At 45.6% G+C, this 25,761-nt stretch overlaps 1 protein-coding gene and 1 long non-coding RNA gene across 2 annotated transcripts in view; both read right to left on the reverse strand.

The window, feature by feature from the left end:
* IGF2R (insulin like growth factor 2 receptor) overlaps positions 1-5,162 on the reverse strand; it is a 98,685-nt gene extending 93,523 nt beyond the window's left edge. Inside the window, exon 1 of the mRNA XM_074333775.2 lies at positions 4,816-5,162. Within this exon, the coding sequence (XP_074189876.1) occupies positions 4,816-4,964 (149 nt within the window). The 5' untranslated portion in view covers positions 4,965-5,162. The remainder of the gene's footprint in view (positions 1-4,815) is intronic.
* Positions 5,163-13,190: 8,028 nt separating this feature from the next.
* Positions 13,191-24,779, reverse strand: LOC141571923 (uncharacterized). The gene is made up of 4 exons (XR_012496966.2): positions 21,253-24,779; positions 17,042-17,245; positions 15,992-16,327; positions 13,191-13,433 (listed from the first exon to the last, which is right to left on the reverse strand). It is a non-coding gene; the product is annotated as an uncharacterized LOC141571923 (long non-coding RNA).
* Positions 24,780-25,761: the final 982 nt, after the last annotated feature.

A 25,761-nucleotide genomic window follows, 5' to 3' on the forward strand; every position in this document is an offset into this window, starting at 1 on the left:
TTAAGAACTATTTGGAGAATAAATGAATCCTGTGTCACCTTGCCAGGATTAAAGGTGAGGAGACACTATTAACATAAATTCAGGCCTTTCTCCCTCATTGGTCTTGAGTCAGCTATGAGGACAACACAAAGGACCATGAGTATATCCAACCTCAGCTTCCTCTACCTCCTCAAACACCACCCATGATCAGGGAGGGCACAACCCAGAAGTCTCCGTTCCTCGGACAACAAAGAGGAGGAAAATAAAAAGAATAGTACCTGCAAAGTAATGAGCTACTTTCTGCCATGGGTTGCACTTCTACGACCCTGTTGAACTCTCTCTGCCCAGCACAATACAGTTTTACATGCCCTCAACAAAATAAAGATGAGACCATCTGAATTATTTTTCTCAATCCCGTCCTTTTTGTTTGTTTGTTTTCTGATAGAACTATTTGTGGATATAGAGGTTTCAATTTCGTATCATTTTCACATAGCATAAAATATTACTCTTCTTTTGACTTTTTTTTCAACCACTGAAAAATGCAAAAACCATTCCTACCTCATGGGCCATACAAAAACTACACGGGCCATAATTTGCTGATTTCTGCTCTACCTGAGAAATGCTTTTCTTCTCTCACCGATGAACCAAACATCTAAAGGATCGTCAAGCACTTCTTCCTCATCTCTGCCAAATACAAATCTATAATCTCCAACATCACCAGTTTCATCCAACTGTGAGGCAAAGTAGCTGCAAATAGGCCAGTAATTGCTCTTCCTTCCTCAAGGTTTTCCCTCAAATCAATTCACATTCAACAGTGTCATTTAATAAAATACTCGAACTCATTTTTCCTGCTTGTTCTCCAAGCAAAAATATTGTAATCAATGTTAAAAAGTAGTTTTACAAGTTTTTAGGCAAAAGTACATAATACACTATACCTGTTTTTTACTATAAGCAGCTACATTTTTGAATACTGCTTCTATATTTTTGGTTTCTCTTCCCCTTCAGTAATAAAATGTATCCATTTTACACTAGAAAACATTGGTTTGGGATTACTGCGGAAAACCCCATTTCCAATCCATCTTTTAGAAATCCCTCTGTGAAACACTGATAAAACAGCCCCATCAGGAATTCAATGCCTGGGAATTTGTCAGGAAGCTGTTCTAAGAAGTAATGCATGAGATCTAACATACCAATAATTAACAATCTTGGGCTTCTACACACTTATTGTTGCAAGAAATGTCCACACACAAACGGATGTGATCCAGGTTTAACATGTGGCCCAAATTACGCATATAAGCATTATTCCTTCGGAAAAATCGCAAGGAAAAGAAAAACCTAGCGACAACTAAACCAACCTCAGCTCCCAGCTGGCTTCATTCTCCTCTTGTCCTCGATATAATAAAAAAACTTCCAGGATTTATACCCAAACAATTGGGGGAAAACTGGTTCTGAATAAATTTTAAAGTACTTAACTACTTAAATTAAGCCAGCCCAATGCATTATTTTATAACTAGTACAAACTGTTAAGACCTCACTCATTAAGGATGTTAACACCTAAATAAAGGGGAAAAGCTCACCCTATTATGTATGTAAGATAGCATCTTAGAAAGTGTAACTCACACAGTAATGAGTAAAGCTGCTGACAAACAGAGGGCACTTTGGTCACATTTGGTGACTTCCCGTGGCCTGACCTCTGCGCCCCCTCCCCACTCCACTAGTCCAGCCCCTCAGACCCTCAGAAATTCCTCAGTCCTTTGGCCTCAGGACCTCTGCATGTGCCTGTCCCAACCGGTCATACTGGCCTCAGGAAACAGTCCTTCCTGCCAGCACACCACCTCCCGAGAAACAGCTGAATAATGAAGAATCACCAACTTCTTCCACAGCACAGGACTCTCACCTGGCACGGCAATCCTCTTGACACTTAGAAAACATGACTGAGACACTCCAGAGAACAAGCACTTTAAATAAGTGCCACGTAGAGCTAGAAAGACTATCCTGGGAATCCTGGGAATCGTGCTTGTGTGGTCCCTGCTTTTCAGTGCACAAGCAGCAGAGAGGCCTGTTCTCTCCATGTGCACGAAAGGAGTTCACGCTGCTGCTGGAACAGTTTCTCCCGACAACCGACGGTGCCAGGAACTGCACGCCTGCCCACCACTCTTAACTCTTACCCCACGAGCAGTCAGGGCCACAGCTGGCCCCAAAGCTTTGCCCCCCACCTGCGGGCACCCCAGAGGCAGGCTGGGACTTCCGTTGGTCCTATGGGATAGCAGATGAAAAACCCCTCTCAGGTTCTAGGGGAGGGGTGGTGTCCCCGGAAATCCACCTCCACGTTTTAGAGGCATTGAGAATGTACTACTAGGGCTCTAGTTAAAGCCAGACAGTGTCTGGGCGCTCCAAACATGTGTCTTGGGTGACGGGTTCCTGGGGACTGCCCTGGGCACCAAACCACAATGAGTGAGACAACTTCAGTGGAAAAATGGGTTCCACATTACAAACAACCAATGTACAAACAACTGGAGTGTGACCCTGAGTCTATCAGGGACAGCCGCCATAGACAAGCTGCACCAACCGTGACATTCGTGAAGGCTACTTTTCACACTCACAATGGAGACCTGGGTGAGTTGTTTACATTTCAGCCAAATGGACACCCAGCGATGGAATAAAAAGGCAGCTTAACACATCCTGCTTTGGTGATAGTTCATAGAACTTTTCATACTGGATTAAAAACTGATCAGCTAACATTCCCACTCTTCAAATATGTGCTCAAGTTAAAGAACTTTTGGCCAGTGTTATCTCAAAAAAGTACACAGCTTTTTTTTCACACACTTCCCCCACCAAAAAAAAAAAAAAAAAAAAAAAAAAAGTCTCAAGTATTTAGGCCAAAGTATCCATTTAAAACAGGAACAAATAGGAAGAACTTCACTTGGCAGGTATTGGGTAGAAAGAGATCACATATGGCTCTGGAGAAGTCCCAATGTGAAACCACAGAGCAGTAACAGACGAGGGGGAAAAATGTGTGCACGCCCTGTGAACTGACTGGGGGCTTTGCTGTCCTAAGGAAAATTAAACACACCAACTTTAAAGCTATTCTCAGACCGCAGAGGGCACATGTCTCACACTACCCAGGCATATCACCCTTCAAAGCACGCTAGCATTTGCTACGTTATGCCCGCATATGACAGTAGGGAGAAGTATTTAACGATACAAAGGCCATTTTCTACTACACTGAGAGACTGTGTTCCACCTGGTGATGAAGTTAACGATCGAAGGTTAGAGGCACTGCGATGACCAACCTAATGCAAAAATAAGGGCCGCCTCCAGCAGCAGCCATGCGTATGGGTCTGCCCACGTGGCCACTTCGACTTTAACAAGTATGAAATAAATCCAATTTGCAAACAAGACCAAGACTTCAAAACCACTAGCCCAGTTGGGTTAATTTCTTAGAGATATGGTTGGGCGCAGCAGCCATTATTCCAAAACTTCCTCCTTTCAACAATGTCTGCTTGCAGCCAGCCTGCCGCCCTTTTCTCCCTGTCGTGCTCATTACTTGAGTAACTATGTATCTTAGAGCAGCTAACTGGCCTATAAACCAATGTGCAGTAAACTCTCACTCCTGCTACCCTCTCCCCTTCCAAAAAAGGGAAAAGAATATGGGTCTTTCCAAAGAGTTTCTACCGTGAGCTCAGCCTCACTCTCCGTAGGATAATAATTTCTGCAAGTTCTGAACGTGGGGGTACTAATAAGACCATCTCTTATGATACAAGGGAAGAATAAGAATCCCACAAACTAAAAGTTCAGCTAAAAGTGGGCTCAACTTCATTCTGAGAAGTAACTTGCTGGAGCCAGAGGCAACTGTGGACTGTTCATTAGTCTTACTGAACTTTTTCATCCTTCTTCCTTTTTTACCAAAGTTTTAAAAAATAAATAAAAGCTGGATTTTCCATCATCCTAAACTGTCCAGAGAAGGTTGGTCTGAAAATTGTCGGCATTGACAGTTCCCCAGCCCCGGGACTCCTCGCCATCGCAGAACACGAAGAGACCTCGACAGGACTAGCGATTGTACAATCATGGTTCCCAGAGCAAAAGACTCCACTAGAATAATCCATACGAGACAATGACATCATGTGAGCAACTAGACAGGAAGTGAGGCTTGGAAAAGTGAAGGGTGAAGTCTTGAAAGACAATACAGGATGACCACCTCCTAGTCCCCCAACAAAAAAAAAAAAGGGGGAGAGTCGCCTTCTGCAGGAAAGCTACTTAAAGATAAAATGAAAAACCCACATGGAAGAACTCAATCAGCAATTGAAACCAAAACCTCAACGCCGGGGCCATTTGTGCGGGTGAGCCTTTCCACACTTAGGGGCCCCTCCAAGGCCCGCTGGTGGAACTTTGAGAAAACGTGGAGTGGGAACAAAGCAAAGCTGTAGTTCCTGCGTCCTCCAACTTTCGCAGGCGCTCCGCTGTGAGAGGGCAGGCGCTGGGCGTGAGGGTGCCCGCAGTGTGTCACCCGGTCGGGTGGCGGCGGCCCGCCGCTCGCACACAAAGCAGCCCCGGACTTAGTGACAACCACAAGTGGACAAGCAGGGCCCCCGCCCCAGACCAGCGCCAGGACGGCGCGCCCCCCGCGCCCCCGCCCGCGGGCACGACCCCTCCCTCTGTCTTTTCCTCCTTCACCACCATGCGGGCAACTTTCCCTCGAGGACCAGAGGACCCAAGCCAGGACTAGCGGCGACTCCGGGACCCCAGCCCCTCCCCCAAGCGCCCCCGCCCCCCACCCAGCCCCGCCGCGCGCCCGGGGCACCGCGAGCGAAGCCTGCGCCCGGGCGGGCCACCCACCTGCACAGCTCGGGAAACTCGGCGCCCTGGGCCCGCGCGGCCCCCGGGGCCCAGACGAGCAGCAGCAGCTGCAACAGGAGCAGGGAGCGCGGCGGGCGAGCGGCGGGCGCGGGCCCCAGGTGGGCGCTCCCGCCGGCGGCGGCCCCCATCTCTCCGGGCCCGGGCTGCGAGGCGAACGCAGGGCTAGCGGCGCGCAGCTGCCTGGGGCCGCGCCCGGGACATGGTTGCGCCGCCAGGGCGGAGACGGAAAGGAGTGCGAGAGGAGCGGGAGCGGAGCAGGAGCCCGAGGGGCGCGCGGCTCGGCTCGGCTGGGCTCGGCGGCGGCTGCAGCGGCCCCGGAACCGCGTCACGTGACCACCGCCCGGCACCGCCCCCTCCCCCGCCCCGCTCACATGACCGCCTTGTTCAGGTGATCCCCGCCCGCCCGCCGGGCTCCGCCCAGGCTCGGTCACGTGACGCCCCACGCGCGGGGCAGGAAGCGGCGCGGCTGGGCACCCGGGCGCAGGTGCAAGCGGAGGCCTTCGTGGGCTGCTGCCCACTCTGGGCACCCAGCCCCGACCTCAGTGTCTCCTAGTGGGCACTCTGGGTCGCCACGTGGGCGCTCCCCAACTTTGAGTAACCATTTCCCAACCTCGACGGACAGACGTGGAGGAAATGAGAGGGCTTAGACTCAAGTGCCCAGCGGTGAATGCCATCGCACAGCCGTGACGCTCTGGATCCCGCCCTACTGAGTCAAACAGCGGAGCCGCGTGCGGGGCCGCCCAACTTTTGCCTCTTAGCGCCTCTCACAACCTTCTGTGGGAGTGTTATTTCCCAGGCGTGGGCATTTTCCAAAGAGGAAGAAGGCACAAATACAGGAATGTGAAACACAGGAGGCAAAAGTGTAACTGTCAAGCGAGTGCCACTCAACAAAGCTTTATTAATTCCTCTGTTCAAATATTTTGTTGACCCCATACTATGTGAATATCTCTGAGCTCAGCACAGTGAAAGTGAAAAGATAAATCCGAAAAGACTTGAACTCAATTTACCTTCTCTTAAAGTAAATAGAACATACAGAAAAATCACGATGGTAACAGCTCATCTTTATTTAATACCTACTCCTACCAGACTGCTAGCACTTAGCAAGCTTGAATCTGGAAACCTCTGAGGTGGGAACCTTGTTCCAGATGAGGTGTGGAGGCACAGAGATGTTAAGTAACCCATCCAAAGATATTTTGAGATGTGGCAAAGCTGGAGTTCAAACACATACAAATAATCATGATTCAAGAAGAGTTAACATTTATTGAGCAGGTAATTATGTGCCAAGCAACATTCTGGTGCTTTTGTTTAGCTCATTTGATCCTAAGGCAATCCTACAAGACAGGTATCTTTATTGCACCATTTTACAGATAAGGAAAATGAGGCACAGATTAAATGACTTGCACGTCATGAATTTAGTAAATGAAAAGGCCAGGGTGTGAGTGGAAGCCAGACCGTCCCAGAGCCTGTGGCATAGCCACTACGCTGTACTGCCAAAGAGAACAACAACCCACCGAAGGAAAGTGTGACAATAGTGGCTCAAAGGGAGCACTCACATGTCCAACTGTGGGCGTGAAGGAAGCATGTGTACAGGCAAAAACATTTCCTTCTACTCTTCGAGGTTCTTTGGCTGGTCTAATAATTAAATTGACATAAAACAAATTAACGGGAGAAAAACTAATTTCTCCATACGGCAGCTCCATAAAAATATGACACGCAAAGGTAGTCTGGGGCTTCATAGGGGAGGAGGGTAATTCACAGGACCATAAGAAGAGCAGGTGTTTGGTAATCAGATGTTTGTCTTGATCTGCAGGTAAGTCTTTCAGATTAAATAGTTATCTCCGGTGATAGTTCTTTCTAAGCCAGGCCCCCTATCTAACTTCTTTTGGGCAGTTATGGGAGAGGTAAAAGTTTTTCTTGAGTCTGCTGGGTCTTGATTGCCTTCAGCTCAAAATAAGTGTCACATTTCTGAGTGGCATATTCTGCTCCCCTTCAGGGTCATCTTTTTCAATTCCAATGTCATAATTGATACAGGCAAAGATCTTCAGTGGATACTCAAGCCACCAGGTGAAGAATTATTGCAAACCAGAATATTCACTTTGTCTCAAAGTGTTTTTACCTAATAAGGAGAAAAATGTGAGGTCTGACAATTAAGTTCGCAAACTCATCCTAGAAAAAGCGCTACATACCTCATTGCTGAATATCACTACAGTCACCTTCAAAGTACTCCCCATGGGAAGCTATGCACCGACGTCAGTGTCTAGTTGAAGCAATTTTGGAACTCTTTTTCTGGAATGGGCATCAGAGCTGTTGTTGTATTACCCTTGATGTCCTGAATGTCATCAAAATGTTTTCCTTTCAATAGTTCCTTGATCTTTGGGTAAAGAAAGAAGTCATTGGGGGCCAGATCAGGTGAGTAGGGATGGTGTTCCAATACAGTTATTTGTTTACTGGCTAAAAACTCCCTCACCGACAGTGCTGTGTGAGCTGGTGCATTGTCCTGAGGCAAGAGCCATGAATTGTTGGTGAAAAGTTCAGGTCGTTTTTGTGTAACTTTTTCACGCAGCCTTTTCAGCACTCCCAAATAGTAAACTTGGTTAACTGTCCAGTTGGTAAAATTCATAATGAGTAATCATTCTGATATCAAAAAAGGTTAACAACATCATTGCAACAAGTTCGCAAACTTAATTGTCAGACCTCAGTATATCTTTACAATGGAAGGTTCTGGTAGACCACCTTAATCAAGTAATTACAATTAGTATCACCAATATTTGGAAAAACTAACATGTTCTGCTTCTAAAGTGATGGAATGAAAAATACTGCTAAAGGATAATATTCAAAAGACAGTATAATCATGACTCAGATGCAGATGTAAAATGAACGTGTCAAAGATATTATTTAACTGATTGACTAATGTGAGAGCTAGTAACATGCTACAACTGGTTCAAAAGAGACACCAGAGAGAATCCAACGCGTACATAGGCAGTCAGGAACACTAAAGTTAATTTGCCTGACAGATGGAAGATTAGTCAATAATGGTGGGTCAAAAATCAGCTGTATACCTAATGGACGCAATTTGCATTTCTAAAGGGAAGAATCATAGACAATATCATTAGTACACTACAAATTACAGAGTTGTAAAATAGCTCAAAGACAGTGAAAGGCACAAACCCCTTCATAATATCAGATAACCCAGAGGGTGCACTAGACAATGCCCAGCTTTCCATTGAAGTTACCCAATAATATTTTTGGTCCATTTCAAAGTCTTTCACAATTTTTCTCTATAGTACAAAATATCACTTACATATGTGGTATTCTTGCCAAGATATAACCTAAATGTAATCAGAATGAAACAATCAAATCCAGATTGTGAAACATTCTACAAGAAAACCGCACTGGACAATTCAAAAATGTTGATGCTCTGAAAGACATATCCTCCCCGCTGCCCCCAAAAAATAAAGCAGTACTGTTCTAGATCAGGCTAGCAAACAACAGGCTGAGGGCCAACTCTGGCCAGGCAGCTATTTTGTAAATAAAGTGTCATTTGGAACCCACACCCATTTGTTTATACAGAGGGTGCCAAAAAAATGTATACACATTTTAAGAAAGGAAAACGGTATTAAAATTGTAATACTCAATATATACCGATAACAAAAGATGAATACAAGTCACATTTGACTTCTGCAATTACAAGAGGTGCTCAAAGTGGTTACCATCAGCGTCCAGACACTTCTGATTACGGCGAGCCACTGCTTGAGCAACGCTGACCAGTGTCCACTTGTATACATTTTTTTGGCATGCTGGTCTATTGTCTTTGTGGCTGCTTTTGCCTACAATGGCAGAATTGAGGAGTTTCAACAGAGCCCGCAAAGCACATACAATATTTCACCATCTGGCCCTCTACAGAAAAAGTTTGCCAACCTCTTTTTGAGACCAGTGGTTTGCAGAAGTGTTGTGCTTAAGCGAGCAGCTCTGACATCGCCTGTCGGCGTGTTAGAAATGCCAGCTCATGTGCTCCACTCCGACCTGTCGACTCAAAGCCTTGGGAGATGGGCCCCAGAAAAGAGTTTTCAGAAGCTCTCCAAGAGATTCTAACACACGTGAAGGTTTGGGTAACACTGTCCTGAATTAAAGGAGAGTAGAGACAAGACAACAAAATGCAATGCATGACCCTTGACTGGAGTCCGGGCCCAAGAAAAGCCTTCCTCAAGAGGAAGGTATAAGGGACACTTGGGGATAACTGGAAAAACTTGGATAAAAATTATATGTGAGAAACTCTAAAGTCAAATGGTATAGGGCATAACACTCCCATATTTCATTTAAGTTTTGCAGCAAACCTTCAAGAAAATGGAGACTCAGAGACGTTAGACCAAACCCCTTGTTGTGGGTTGAATTATGTCCCCTAAAAAACTATATTGAAGTCCTAATCCCCATTACTTCAGAATGTGACCTTATTTGAAAATACAGTTGTCACAGATGTAATTAGTTAACATTAGACCATACTAGAGTATGGTGGGCTCAATCCAATATGACTGGTGACCTTATAAGAAGTAGAGTAGAGACACAGACACAGATAAGAGAAGACAGCCATATGAGAATGGAGGCGTAGCGTCTGCAAGCCGAGGAACCAAGGGTTGCCAGCACCACCAGTTTCTAGGAGAAAGGGATGAATATTCCTCTAGAGCCTTCAGCGAGAGGATGGACCTCCTGACACCTTGATTTTGGATTTCTAGAACTGTGAGACAATACATTTCTGTTTTAACCAAGCGGTACTTTGTTATGACAGCCCTAGAATACGAGCACACCTCTCCACTAATAGGACAGATCCAGACGTGGCGTCCAGGCGCTCCAACCGCTGCACTACTGTGAAGACTCAATCTTCTTGCACCTGTCACTTGGCCTGGTTTTGGAAACACAGGTTCAGGTGACAAGCTGTGGATGTCTCTGCTCGGTATCTGGAGCAGTAGTAGCTGCAGGCAAAGCTACGGGGTACCCCTTTGGAACACAAACCACCAGCTGTCAAACTGATGGTGCTCGGAAAGCTGTCAGGCAGGAGGATGCAACAAAATTCCAGAAACTTTTCTGGACACCCAGGGGAGAACATAATTGTACTAAAGACCCTCAAGGCACGTTGCCATTTGGGGAATACATTTCTTAATTCCTACAGTGAATAACAGTCTGTTTGCCCAGGTGGGGGGGAAACTGTATAGTAAATAGTATTGTCAAATCAATGTTAAATTTCTTGGGTGAAATAACAAGGTTGTGGTTATGGAGGAGAAAGTTCTTCTTCTTGGGTGGTATGTGCGGAATGTAAAGTGTCATGATATTGGCAACTTTCAAATAGTCCAGAAAAGAAAAGGATATGTGTGCAGACAGAAAGCAGATGTCAGAAATATTAACAAGTGCTAAACATAGGGAAAAATTGTGTCAATGCTCTTGTACTACTATTCTTTCAACTTTTCTGGAGGTTTGACATTTTTCAAACGAGAGTTGGGAAAGAGACCTCATCATGGAAGAGACTACTTTTGAGTTGAGCCTAGAAGGATGCGGGTGGGGGTGATATAGAAAAAGGCCATTGCAGACAGCAAAAGCAAGGCACAGGGAGAAGCAGACAGAAGCTGTGTGATGAACAGGCCTTCTTGCTTGAGTGAAAACCATTTGGGAATAGAAAGAAACTACTTTGGCCAAAGATTGTGCTAAATCCTGGCCTTATAAAATATAATCCTTCCTTCAAGTAGTTCATGGCTTAACAGGGACGCTAGTCCATTTTAATATAGGTTTGGAACAATTTTACTGGGGTCAGCTCCTACAGGATCTTAAATGGTCACTTAAGAAATTTAGATTTAATTGGATATAAAGTGAGGAACAATAATAGCTGACAAAAGAATACTTATTGAAGACTCACTATCTGTCAAAAACCATCCTGTATTATATCAGTTACTCCTCCTAGCATACCTATGAGACAGGTACTTTTGTTATCCTCATTTAAGAGATGAGAAATTCAGGCATAAAGAAATTAAATACTTTGCCAAGGTCATGCAATTAGTAAGAGACAGAACCTCAATGGGAGCTGTATGACCTGGTAAGAAAGCCCATAATTTTAACGCATAACCTTCCTCCTCATTTAGAGATTTGCAGCCTGAGAGAGAGAGAGATAGTCAGTTATCCATCTGGTTGCAGGATGGACAGGAAGTGGATTCAAAAAAAGTATCAGAATTAAAGTGACAAAAGAGAGAGCAGAAAGCCTTTTGGCTTTCCCCAAGAACTGGTAACACCTGGCCCAGAGTGGTACTCAGGCCCCGTGAGCCCCTAAGAGCAGCGGGAACAGGAATGGAGGGGGCAGGGATAGAGGTATGAGGCAGGCATGACTGGCTCGCTTCCTGCAGGCAAAGCCCACCTCCCAATAAAGAAGCTAAAGGTGTGAGAGTCTTGCATCCCAGCCATTCTTACAACCAGAGGGAGGGCATATGACCCAATCTTGACAATGGAAATTGATGGGAAGTCTCCTGGGACGTTTTGCAAACTGCTCTCCTCCCTAATAAAAAGCAATGCAAAGGAGGAAACCCGCCACCACCCCCCGCCCCCGCCGCACTCCTTTTGTGTGTGAATGTAGTACTGTCTGCATAAGGCCCAGTAGCTGGTAGTCCCTTGGAACTCTGAGGGAAGAGCCAGCCAACCCTGTGGGAGAAACATGGAAAACGTCAGGCTCTTCAATGCCATTGTGAGGACTTCACCAAAACCCTAGAACTGGCCAGTATCTGGTCATATGCTTTGTGACACAGCAAATAAATTTGCGTAAGCCATGTGTGTTAGTCTATAATATATTGCCACTCAGATCCAAATATACCCTTCAATATGTGCACTGTGATAAAGGAATTCTTTTTAGTAAGTAGTTTCCTTTAAAGTGAGCAGGATGTTAAGTTTTCTGCATAGAACACGCTCTGGAGGGACATTGCAGGAGAAGGGGTTCTCGTGCTGTGCCCAGCACATTCACACTGGCTGCTGCTCACCTGCTCACCACCTGCGTGCCAGAGGGTGACCTACTGCACCTACAGACCAGCTCCTGCCTGGCCACTCCAGAGAACTGCTCTGCCATCCAGTGAGCTGAATTGTACCTTCTCCAATGAGATCTGTACCCCTTCCAAGCTTGTTTTTCCTTGGGTCCTCTCCTTCAGCCCTAGGGTACCCTATAGAGTTTCCTTATTTCTTAAAGTTGGTTCTTTTGTCATTTTTAATAATTCTTTATGTTAAACTTGCCCTGTTTCTATCTTCTGATTGGATTCACATTGCTACGCCATGTTTAGTGGCTTTTGTGTTATTTGCAGCCAAAAGCATACCAAGTGACCCAATATAACATTTAGCAACTGGTTAGATAGGACAGAAGGCATTAGTGATAATTAAAATTTCTACATGGGAATATTGGTGCTGCCAAGAACAGAAAGAGGGAAACAGAAGAAGAGAAATGAATTTAAGGAGAAAGATGCTAAGTGTCTTTCTGTGCAATAGCAAGTCGGAGAAATACCCAGGAGGAGGTTCCCAGCAGGCAACTGGTATTACAACACTGAACACAGACAGTAAGTCAGAACTGGAAGTAATTATGGGGGAGACACTGGCAGACAGGAGAGTTGGTGATGGGAGCAGGACATCAGCAAAGTAAATGAAATTGCCCCGGGAAAGGGCCGACCCAGTGGCTCAGGCGGTTAGGGCTCCATGCTCCTAACGCTGAAGGCTGCCGGTTCGATTCCCACATAGGTCAGTGGGCTCTCAACCACAAGGTTGCCGGTTCAACTCCTCAAGTCCCACAAGGGATGGTGGGTTCTGCCCCCTGCAACTAAGATTGAACACGGCACCTTGAGCTGAGCTGCCTCCCGAATGCCTCAGTTGGTTGGAGCACATCCTCTCAACCACAAGGTTGCCGGTTCAACTCCTCAAGTCCCGCAAGGGATGGTGGGCAGTGCCCCTTGCAACTAAAATTGAACACAGCACCTTGAGCTGAGCTGCTGCTGAGCTCCCGGATGGCTCAGTTGGTTGGAATGCGTCCTCTTAACCACAAGGTTGCTGGTTCGACTCCCGCAAGGGATGGTGGGCTGTGCCCCCTGCAACTAGAAAAACGGCAACTGGACCTGGAGCTGAGCTGCGCCCTCCACAACTAAGACTGAAAGGACAACAACTTGACTTGGGAAAAAAGGCCTGGAAGTACACACTGTTCCCCAATAAAGTCCTGTTCCCCTCCCCCCCCCAAAAAAAAAATTGCCCCGGGAAAGAGAACAAAAGAGAAAAGAGATTCTTGGTGTACTAGCAATCTATGAGAATGTAATAAATTACCCTCAAATTTAGTGACTTAAAATAACAATCATCATTTATTAATTCTTACAAGTTTCTGTGGGTCAGAAGTTCAGACAGGGCCCAGTAGGGATGGCTCTTTTCAGCTCCATGACTTCTGGCCCTCGGCTGGAAGATTCAAAGGTTCAGAGCTGGAATCATCTGAATGCTTTTTCACTCCCACGTCTGATGGTTGGTGCCGGCTATCAGCTGAGACGTCAGCTGGAATGCCTGAGTGTAGCCTCCACATATAGCCTGAGCTCCATCAAACATGGTATCTGGGTTCCAAGTAAAGCAGAGGAAGAGAGAGAGATGAGGGAGAGAGGTAGACTATGCTTGGAAGTCACGTGACACTGGTTTGGGCACACACTATTTATCAGGGCAGTCACCAGCCACTGCCCAGATTCAAGGGGAGGAATCTTAGACCCCAGCTCTCAATGGGAGAGCATCAGTCACATCATAAGAAGAGAATGTGAAATGGGGGGGGGGGGGGGAATCCAGGTATGGTCATCTTTGGAAAATGCAGTTTGCCACACTTGGGGAGGAATGAATTTATGGGGAAGAGAAAACAAGCCAAAAAAGGAGCAGAGATGAAAAAAGAGGACCAAGGGGAATCCCAGGGGCCAAGAAGGAAAAGAAAGTTCTTGTGAAGTTCCACTTGAGGGTTGAGTGGAGCTCAGTTATGAGAAACACTTATGAAAGTGAATGGTGGCAGCTGTGTTTGGGTAGTTCCAGCAAGAATATCACTTTTACGTTGGTGGTTGCAAAGCGAAGTCCTCAGATTAATCAGAGACATCCATGATTTGAGTTCTGCTAGGAAGCAGGACAACTTCATGTGACTGAGAAGATGAAAAAGTAGACAGTGTCCTTTTTTTTTTCAGGGAGGACAGAGCTCACAGTGGCCCATGAGGGGATCGAACCGGCAACCTTGGTGTTATCAGCACCGCGCTCTAACCAACTGAGCTACCCGGCCGCCCGACAGTGTCCTTTTAAATAAATGATTACCTGGTTTGAGACAGGTGCCTCAGTTTCCTTAGTCTGTAATGATCTAACTCTACAAGGAGAGTCAAAGAGCTCATTAATAACTAGAGACCATTAGATCTCTGTTAGCAGGACTCTACACCCATGAGTTCTATCACAAACCTGTGACAGGAATGAGGTGACTCCCTGGCCCACCGTCTTTCTCTTCTCTCCTCACTCTCTACAAAACCATAATTCCAAGAGAAGACAGTAAGGCTAATTCAACAAACACATATTGAGTACTTATTTTTTAGATGATACTATACCTGGCACTAAGGGTACAAAAAAGGCACAGGCCCTGCTTCAAGCGACTTGCAGATTTAAGAAGAGAGACAAGTAAACTAGTACTGAGTGTGACAAGTAGGTAAGTACTCGTAATTACCTACAGGGAGCTAAAGGAGACAGAGAATTTCCTCTAAGTCAGTCAGGGGAAACCGGAGGGATTCCCAAAGGAGATGGTTTGAGTTGATGTAGCCAGAATACAGGTGAGAATGAAGGTGTGGTGGGGGCGGGGCTAGAGAGTGAGGTGCAGGCAGGTTTTGAGAAACTTTGTGCTTTGGTAACCGGAAGACAAACTTGGGAAGATTTTTTGCTGAGTGGCCACATGATGCAATTTTTATTTTAGGCAGACACACTGACCACCCGGTGACAGGGATTGATTAGCTGAAGCAGGGAGGCCGGTGGAAAGACTGTAACATAAACCAGGTGTTATGGACTAAATTGTGTCCCCTCCCCCAAAAAAACAAAAGAGATGAATGTCCCAACCGCCAGGACCTCAGAATGTGACCTTATTTGTAAATAGTGTTGTTGCTGATGTAATTAGTTAAAATGAGGTCATTCTGACTAGGGTGGGCCCCTAATCCAACATGACAGTGTCCTTTTTAAAACTAGAATTCAACTGAACAAATTTGAAAGCTCGGGGGCTGCCCAGTGGCTCAGGCGGTTAGAGCTCCATGCTCCTAACTCCGAAGGCTGCCGGTTCGATTCCCACATGGGGCAGTGGGCTCTCAACCACAAGGTTGCCAGTTTGATTCCTCAACTCCCGCAAGGGATGGTGGGCAGCGCCCCCTGCAATTAAGATTGAACACGGCACCTTGAGCTGAGCTGCCTCCTGGATGGCTCAGTTGGTTGGAATGCGTCCTCTCAACCACAAGGTTGCCAGTTTCGACTCCTGCAGGGGATGGTGGGCTGTGCCCCCTGCAACTTGCAACAGCAACTGGACCTGGAGCTGAGCTGCGCCCTCCACAACTAAGATTGAAACTTGACTTGGAAAAAAGTCCTGGAGGTACACACTGTTCCCCAACAAAAATTCCTGTTTCCCTTCCCCAGTAAAATAAAAAAAAAATTTTTTTTGAAAGCTCTTATTGGTTTTATTCAACAACTCATGAATCGGGCAGCATCCCATCTAGGAGACAGAAAAGAAGCTCCGAGAAGCTGTACAAAATGAAAGATTTTTTAGAGGCAAACGGGAGCAGGACAAGGAAGTCACCCCAGTGAACAGCGGACGGGCTGTGGCAAGGTCACCTTTCTTTAGGGACTCAGGGGTCTATCAGGCAGATGACCTCATTAGCGCCGACCAGGTAATTCCAGACTGACTGGTTTAAGATCCCACTCCTGGGAGAGGCTGAAACTGCAATTAAGTTAGTTATTAAGTCTCAGTTCAGTGACGTGCGGCTTTGCATAAGTGACTCCATTTTGGGCCTGTCATCGCTTTTTTAACACCTTATAAAAATAACATCACGTGAAGAGGCAGACATGCACAGGGAGATGGGCATGTGAAGACTGGGGTGGTGCTGCCATAAGCCAAGGAACTTACCAGAAACGAAAGAGAGGCCGGGAACAGATCCTCTTGAGGCGTCAGCGGGAGCACAGCCCTGCCACACCTTGCTCTCAGACTTCTGGTTTCCAGAACTGTGCAATGAAAAATTTCGTTGCTCCAAGATACCCAGTTTGTGGTACTTTGTTACAGAGGTACCAGGAAACCAAAGGACCAGATGAGGGTGATGAAAGTTCAAGTGGAAGAGCAGTGGGAACAGAGGCTGGCAAGAAGTACTCAGAATCCTGGGGCACGTTGTGGAAGTTGAAGGTGACAGGAATTAGGGTGGCTCGCGGGTTTCTGGTAGGATGACCGGGTATTTGGTGAGGTGATCCACTGAAAAAGAGAAAATGCGCCTAGAACAAAAGCTCTGAGTATTTTGCTCAGTGCTGACTCCTGGTGTCTAGAACTGTGACAGATCAGCACCTATAACAGATATTTACTGGATGAGTGTGAAAACTAAATAAAATAGGGAAAAGAACAGGTTTTTTAAACATTTATAATACACACATAGGTATTTTCAACATTTTCCCCTTATCTCGCCAAGTTTTTAAAGTTCCATCTAAATATTTTTTTGTGTGTAGCCTATTTTCAATGTTCTCTGTTGTCCAGCTGTTTTATCCCTCATATCTACTATTCCCTCCCTTTTCCCTTATTCTAAGGTGCATATTTTTTAGACCACAAAATCACAACCCACGGTCCCTTAAAGAAACTGTGCTTACAGATACCACCACCAGTGCCTGACACAGAGTAAGTGCTCAATAAATGCTACTTATTATTATAGTTATCAGAATAATGAACTTGTAGTACTCTGAAGACTGGACATATCTTCCTTTTTTCCCCCCTTCTTTTCATTTCATTTGATTACTTATTTGCCTCCTTCTTTGTCCTTCGTTTATTGCTAACCCTTCACTCTGACCTGCCTGCCTATTCTACCTCTGCTCTTTTGACCTAATATGGAAAAATGAGTATTAGTTATCTATTGCAGCTTAACAAATTACCCCCAAACCTTATGACTTAAAGTAGCAACATGGGTTTACGATCTCTTACACTTTCTGTAGATCAGCAAGGAGTCCTCTCGTAGGCTGCAGGTGGAGGTAAGCCATCACCTGAAGGTTTGACTGGAGCTGGATCTGCTTTCAAGGTCCTCACTCACGTGGTCAGCAAGTTGGTGTGGCTGGTGGTGCGAGGTCTCAGTGCGTCTCCATGGGGTCTTCTCTGCAGGGCTGCTTGGGTATCCTCACAGCATGGTGACTGGACTTCCCCCAGCGCCAGCAATTCAGGAAAGCAAGGGAGAGCTGTGATGCCTTCTGTGTCAGAGCTTCAGAGTGGCACACCATCATGCTGGCTATGTTTTATTGACCAACCCTTATATACAGACCAACCCTTATATAATGAGGGAGGGAACTACACAAAAGCACAAATGCCAGAAGGTGAGTGTGACTAGGAACCATCTCTAAGACTGGCTACTACAGAAAGTCAGAGGGGACAGTGGGGAGGGGGTATTGAAGGCGTAATAAAGGAAAAACAAATGTCACATGTGTGTCTTTTTTGTGAATACTATATTTATTCCTTTCACTAGTTTTTCCCTTCATTTTTTTTTAACCTTTATTTATTTTAAATCTGTTTTTCCAAGACCCATCACCTCCAAGTCAAGTAGTTGTTTCAATCTAGTTGTGGAGGGCACAGCTCACAGTGGCCCATGTGGGGAATCAAACCGGCAACCTTGCTATTAAGAGCACCTATCCAATTGCGCTAACCGGCCGCCCCATTTTCCCTTCATTTTTAAAACTTACTTTCTGTGAATAAAACTCATCAAAGTAACATGAATCAACATGTCATATATTTGAGCTTATTTTCTTAAAAATCTCTAATTTTATCTCAATGGTTAGTGAAAATTTTTAATCTTATTTCAGTTGATAATTTGTGTCTTTTAAAATGTCGACCAAACTTATGATGAATTGTAAATATTCCCATCAGCTTTATCATGCCCCAGCTTATTCCTTATTTGTAATAGCACATGAACGTATTGTTCCTTAGAACTGAATTAGTCATTATAGATGTATTACATCAGCAGGCCTATGTCACTGTCATTGTGTATAAAAGGCTGCATTGGCACACATCACAAAAAAGGCAAGCTCATTCCAGGAAATTCTCCCCCTGGAGCTGGTAGCAGAGAGCTTTGGGCACCTGAGTTAGAATCTAGTCTCTGCCTCTTCTTCACTCTTCGACTTTGGATAGACCATTTAACTTAACCACACTTCCTTCATCTAGAACAAGGGTCAAACAACTTTCTATTAAGGGCCAGAGAGGAAATATTTCAGGCTTTGTGGACCACACAGACTCTGTCACAACTCTTCAACTCTACTATTTTAGCATGAAAGCAGTTGTAAATATACGTAAGCAAATAAGCGTGGCTGTGTTTCAATAAAACTTTATTTATAAAAACAGGCAGTCAGTCAGATTTGGTCCAAGGGCTATAGTCTGCCACTTCTGATGTAGAAAATGGATGCAGGTAAGAGGACATTATGCTTGCGTGCTCAATACTATCTATTACATCCTATCTGATTAGTCTAAACCAATCCAAGATGTCTATCCCCTGGGCCATATTAGTTCAGAAATGGGCATGCGTAAGCTATTCTGTGCCAATAAGACATGATGAGAGGATACTGGAGGCTTCTGGGAGACCAGCAACCGTGTTCTTAAGAAAATGCTACCACACAAATCTAGCCTCTCTTTACCCCAGGCATGGACAAGAAATCCTATAGGCCCAGTTACCACTAGCGGCTATCCTACCAGCCTTAGGAACAATTTGACAATGTGAATGGCAGAGAGAAGCCTTTTTCTAGACTTCTTTTCATGTGAGCTAAAAAAAATTTCTAACTTCTCTGTATTAACTCTGAATTGTGTCATCTGTTATTTCAGCTAAAGGCATCCTAAGTGAAAACTTTATTCAAAGGGTAGTTATGAAATCCAAATGGGATCATGTGACCATGACATGTAAATTATAAAGCTCTACCAACATGAATATTGGTAATATAATACTTAAATAATCATTAAAAACCCCTCACCCCATTCATCACTGGGTCTCAATCCCGTTGACTGTATACATCATATTCCATTGAAAATAAAAATCCTTCATCTCTCTTCAATAATTAACAACAACAACAACAAAGTAAACTATGACTTCTTTTAGCCTGAGATTCCCAACCTACCTAAGAAAAAATCTTGATGGAAACAAACCAACAGTAGTTATTAGCCTGTCAAAGTGTTGCCATGAAGGTTCTTATAGTTTCCCTTTCTCTCTCTCCCTCTCTGCTGCTTTTCCTCCTCCCTTCTATCCTTCCTTTCTTTCTTTTCTGGAAAAATATAATAGCAATGCAGAAACTGGAGTTTGAGGGGAGTGGGACTGGAGTCAAAAATCAGTCTTCTTCAGGGGGTGGCCAGTCTGCTCAGTTGGTTAGAGCACGGTGCTCTTAACAACAAGGTTGCAGGTTCGATCCCCACATGGCCCACTGTGAGCTGCTCCCTCCACAACTAGATTGAAACAACTATGTGACTTGGAGCTGATGGGTCCTGAAAAAACACACTTAAATAAATAAAATGTTTTAAAAAAATTGATTTCCTTTGACTATCCAACTTCTGCCCCTGAGTAAATCATTACATACTAAATATTACTAATCCTCATAAGTAATATTATCTAGTATCTAAAAGGTATAAATAGGGATTTGTGGTTATTTAGTAAAATCAAAAAGTGCTGAGGACCTTATCGAGTTAACATACATACTTACACTGTCGTTCTCTCTGCCTCCCTCTGACTCTTCACTCCCCCTGGGGAGGTTTAGCATAACTAGCAGTATTTTTTTTTCCTATTTCTTCCTTTATCTTTCCATGATGACCCAGTTTCATGATGATTTGAAATTTGAAACAAAGAAATAAATTAATACAATATGACATTTCATAGCTTGCATTGTTTGTAACTATATCATAGGTATAATATACCAGAAACAGATAATCAATAGCTATTCTAATTTATAAAGTACCTACAATGTTCCAAATGAACCCTTTCCTCATGGATCTAGATGTGTGAGCCTTTTCCTATAGGCCACTGAATGCACAGAGGTGTTTACATCACATTCAACTTTGCTGATATCTTGCTGCTCTGGGGGATATATCTTTAATCCCTATGAAATGGGAATCATCTTCTTTTCCACATGGTATTGCAAACCTTTCTTTGAGCTATAGATTTTAAACTAAACAGCACTAATTGAGTGCTCCACTGTGCAGAATTCAGTTCTTCAGTGGTATCCAGCAGGGACCCAGGAGCCATTTACATTTCTTTATGTCAGCAGTTCTCAAAGTATGGTCCGGGGACCTCTGAGGAGACCTGAGACCCTTTCAAGATGTCTGTGAGGTCAAAGCTACTTTTGTAATAATAAGATGTGCTTTGCTGTTTGCACTCATTTGCACATATACAGCTGTCTTTTCCAGAGGCTGAGTTGTCATCTGTCAGCTAATGAGTTGAGGGTTTCCATATTCCTGTGTTTTAAATTTTTCTTAGTTTTAATTTTAAACATGGGAAACATCAGTAGATATAACCCACATTAAAAAATATAATAATAAAAAATAACAGGGCCGGCACAGTGGCTCAAGTGGTTGGAGAGCCGTGCTCCTAACGGGAGGTTGCCAATTCGATTCCCACATGGGCCAGTGAGCTGCGCCCTCTACAGCTAAGATTGTGAACAACAGCTCTCCCTGGAGCTGGGCTGCCATGGGCTGCCATGGGCTGCCATGGGCTGCCATGGGCTGCCATGGGCTGCCATGGGCTGCCATGGGCTGCCATGGGCTGCCATGGGCTGCCATGGGCTGCCATGGGCTGCCATGAGCTGCCTTGAGCTGCCATGAGCTGGGCTACCGTGAGAGTCAGACCTACGAATGGCGACGGACTGCCTCAGCCAGGGTGCGGGGTGGGAAGCGCAAGGCTCATAATACCAGCATGGGCCAGGGAGCTGTGTCCTGCACAACTAGACTGAGAAACAACAGCCTGAACCGGAGTGGGAGGCTTGAACCTGAGTGGGGGTGGTGGGGAGAGAGGCGGAAGAACGGGAAGAAAAACAAACAAAAAAACCCACTTTGGGGCCTCAATAATTCCTGAGAATGCAAAAGAATCCTGAGACCAACACGTTTAGGAGCCCCAGACCTAGATGCTTCTGCACTTACTTTCCAAGTGCACTGTGAGGCATCCCCTGGCCCACACTCACCCATAAGTCACCGCACAGTCTCCATTATGTTGTTATAAAGCCCTGCGAGCAGTGGGGAGGATGCCCTTTGACTTGAGAATACATTTTTCTGATGGGTCTGTTTAAATAAGTCTTGGCGGGTTTCCTGTTCACAATTACAGTTGCAAGACAAGCAATGTCTTCCCTGCTCCAGGCCCACAGACACTCTCATGGAAGAATTCGTCCTTTTAGGTTAAGAAAAATGCCCCCAGTTACAGGCTGCCATTTCAGAAGACGGTCCCTGCAAAGCAGCTGTTCTGTCTCTTTGCTCTGCACTTGAGTTTCCACCTTGAACACTGTGCTTTGCTTCAAGCAGTTCTATTCTCGAGTTTGTGGAATAGCTCCATTGAGCATTCTTACAATGGTTTTCTGTTTCCCAAGAGTTTGCTATCAGGCCGTGGCTGCAGACATTAGGAAATGCTGGGTGGGCTGGGCTAATTATATGTGGATTATTGCCTCACGTTTTCCTGTTCCGCAGACTCGATGCAGATGGTGGGATGGTTAGAGAAGGGGGGGCAGCTTTGCCACCAAAGAGACAGGAAATCTCAGCAGGAGGCACAGAAGCACCAGGGACGTGTCTCCATTGACCTTGGCACCCCTCCAGCAAATCTTTCCTTTTTGGTACACGAGGAAGACAGCTTGCGTGGGCTCTGCCAAGGCTAATCGGGCTCCGATTTTCCAGAACGAATGCTGGAACTTGCCAGCTTTAGGCTGAAGAGAGAAACCAGACACCTTTCAAGAGGGAACAGCAAATGCACATTCCTCTTTAATTATGCAGCTTCCTTAACTGTCTAATCACTTACAAACAGGTCCCTTCCTACAGGCATTCCCTCAGCATAGGACTATTCAGGAGATAAAGTAGATCCTGGGAGTGTTTACAAAAGACATCTGCTTTCTTTGGCTAGTTGTTGCCGTTAATCAAAATTTATGTGGAGTGGCTAGTCTTTGGCAGAACAAGAATATAATCAAGATGACCCTGAAAGGCTGAAAAAGGTTAATGGACTGAAATAGCATTTATGAATTCCACAAACATGTGGAACTAGTCTCCAAGGGGCTTGAAATATAGAAAAAAAGGTCCCTGACTTAGAGGCGCACACAATATAGTGGGGTCCACACAAACGCAAAACAAATCATCCCAGTTGTGTTCTCTCCCGTCTCCAGAGCTTTCTACACACACACACAAAGCCACCATCAGATCTAGTCTCCAGACTTGCCTTTCCCCATCTCTGCTGCTACGCGGGAGCTACTGGGAAGGTTTAGAATGTTTAGAGGCTCCAGAATCAGATTTCAAAGCCCTTGCCAGTGAAATTTCCCTCTCAGCTCTCCAACCCCACCCCCACCTGAAAGTCCTTCACTGGTAACTCAGGGCCTCTCTTTCCTACGGGCCCCCGCCCCCGCTTGAGTCACTCATTTCACACCAGGAACAGAGTTTGCAAATACTTGGCTGCCAGGCCCAGGAGTCGCTGGCCTCAGGGCCAGATGCAAGATTCAGATGCAGATTTAGAGCTAGTTTGTAGATCCCAGAGCTGAGATAAATAGGCCAGGAGCTGAGGGAAGAGAGGAAGGGGTGGGTCCTCTGGGAGAAAGCCAAGAGTGGGCCTCAGGCAGCCTGGAGTCTGAAAGCGGTGGAGAGACCAACTTCCCGCTGCCCTTTGTTGACGATCGCCACCCTGTAGCTCACCAATTACCTGGTTTTAGTTAAATCACACCTGTGGCTCAAGACTCCCCATTCCGTTGTGTGAGGGCCCAGGACACCCCAAAGTCCCCTGGAATGGAGGACAGAGGTGCTTGTGGGGTGAGCACGCAGAGGGTGGGGGCTGGGCGGCATGAAGGGAAGTCGCCTTTGACCAAGACAGGCTTAGATGGAACCAGTTTTATCCCTCCCCACTCTCGCACCCCCGCCCCGTGGAATATACCGAGCCTGTTACACTTCCCAGGACTGGGGTAACTGCCATCAGACTGGGAAACACAGAAACACACAGCAGCCTTTCCCACCCCAAAGGCAGAGCTCCACCTACAGGTGAGAAACAGAATTGAAAGTCGTTAATAGATTAGCCGCTGGGGGCCCCTGGAAAGGGGTCCAGCACCCTCCCTCTGAGCTGACTGCTGGAGTGGGACAGCGCAGAAAGTGTGATGGAAATTCCAGGCAAATTGAGGAATGACTGGCCCTCAGGACAGAGCCCCCCAGGCAGCAAACCCAAGGGAGTTTCCACGCCCACAGGGCAGGGGTCTGAGTGGTTGGGTGGTGATGATGGGGTGCTTGGCAGGTGGGCTGGGGAGAAGCTTCACGGAAGGTGGGGCAGCAAGGAAATGGCTAAAGTAGTTAGAGGCCCGGGGGTCCCAAAGTGGCTCTCCTGGTTGGGACAAAGACCACCCAAGTCAGCCCAATGCGAGTGGCCTGTGGGAGGGTGTACCTGCCTGGAGGCCTGTGAGAACAAGATACCTAAGGACTACAACGCCCGTCCCCCACAGCAGGACTGTGCCGGAGCCTCCCCCAGGCCCAGACATCATCTGGAGAGAGAAAAGAGAAGGGGGAGAGTGGAGAGAACCCCCATTTAACTGAGCAGTTTCCTGAAAGAGACTGGAAACTGGAGGCAACTGAATTGTGGCAAGACAAAGATCTCCATCAGAAGAAATGGCAACTTGTCAGTTCGGTTGAGTTCAATGTTAGAGAAGTCACATTTCTGTGCACCCAAGGTAGCAGATGGAGAGATGTATGCCGTTTCCCAGGTCATGGCCATCTCCCGCTAAAACAGTAGAATTGTTTCCCATTGCACTTGTCAATTATCCAGACTCTGGCCTTTGGCTTCCAGGACCGAGAACCTGTTTGTCCTCCCGGTTCCACGCTTCCCCTTACTCAGCTTTTGTCCTACTGGTCTCCTTTGTGACCAGCACACCCGCCAAGGTCTTTCCTGACTCAAGCTTTCTGTGTCTACAGTCTTCTGCCAGGAGCATTCTTTCCCTCCCAGCAGAGGATACTGGCGCCGTCTCAAGTTTGGTGAGGCTGGCTACAACGGAGCTAAGGAGCTGCTCGCTCTACATCTGAATCTCTATCTCCGCACTCTTTTCTTTTTCCCTCCATAGCATTTCACACTCTAGACACACTTGTTTATTTATGATTTGTCACCCCCACTGGACCATCAGTTCCATGAGGGTGGGAATTTTGCCTACTGTGCTCACATGGCACCGCCTCTCCCAGCACTGTGCCTGCATATAGTATATAGTAGGCACCTGCCAAGTGTTTGTGGAACAGATGGGTAGATAAGCAAACAAATTAACCAAGCAGCTTAAGTAAGGACTCCAGAAAGTGTACTTGAAGTTCAAGGCCAGAAATGACTAACTCTGCTCAGTGGATCTAGAGAAGGCTTCACAGAAGGAGCACAGCATGTAGCAGGGGAGAGAAAACCAGCTGTAGTCAAGAGACAAGGGTAGGTAAGGCACATGTATACTAGGAAAAAAATCCAGAGAGAACAGCACTTAGCACAGCTTTAAAATTCTGTAATGTCCATGATTTGGAGAAGGGTGGGGGTTGGAGTATAAGTGGGATACTAGAGTATATCAATAAGACATAGGGACGCTTTGATAATCCTAGCCTTCTGCTGCCCCACTGGTGAGGGTCTATATAGAGCCATGTGTCCAAATTATAAGCACATACTTGATGCAAGTTGTAGATTTGCTAAAAAAAAAAAAAAGACCCTGGAGCGAGCAGGATGAATGATAACCAGGTAAGAGAAAATGGAGTGGATTACCTTTAGTTTGAAGAATGCTAAAGAGAAATGATAATACAAGTGGTCTCTTTTCAAATAAGAAAGTGTGCATTTACAGAAGAGAGAAATGAAGTCAACCATTTGCCTTGCAACTTGTTCTCATAGTTTGACACCAACAAAATGTCAACTGCTTGTTGACTGAATAAGTGATCATACTTGCTGCTAAGACTTGGTGTATCACTTTATATTCTTAGCTGAGGCTGAGTGTGTGCTTTTGTCCGGTTCAGGAGCTATGGAACCTGAGATGTGGCGCTGTCCGCTGCGTGGGGACCTTCAAACTCCCCCTGGAAAACTTTCTGTCATCAGTCTAGATGAGCACGACATTACTTATGTGACCACTCTGGGTTGTTATAATTCTTGAAGGAAGGACAGGAATCTGATTATTCTGTGAGAACTCATGACTGGTATATGTACACTTTTTGGAAATGTTTAAAAATAGCATGATACCTACATGAAACCCCTAAGGACCATGTGAGCCCAGACTGGGATATGCTGCTTTCAATATTAGCTCCCCGAAAAGACCAGGCTCCTTCTTACAACTTAATTATGAAAAGACAAATAACCCAATTAGAGACGGGCAAAAGATCTGATTAGACATTTCTCCAAGGAAGATACACAAAAGGCGAAAGAGGATACGAAAAGATGCTTGAGGTCATTAATCATTAGGGAAATGCAAGTCAAAACCACGAGATGCCACTTCAAACTCACTAGCCTGGCTAAAATA

This window comes from Rhinolophus sinicus, chromosome 2 (genome assembly GCF_057876585.1).
Source record: "Rhinolophus sinicus isolate RSI-liver-muscle chromosome 2, RSI-T2T, whole genome shotgun sequence".
In the NCBI taxonomy this organism is placed as follows: domain Eukaryota; kingdom Metazoa; phylum Chordata; class Mammalia; order Chiroptera; family Rhinolophidae; genus Rhinolophus; species Rhinolophus sinicus.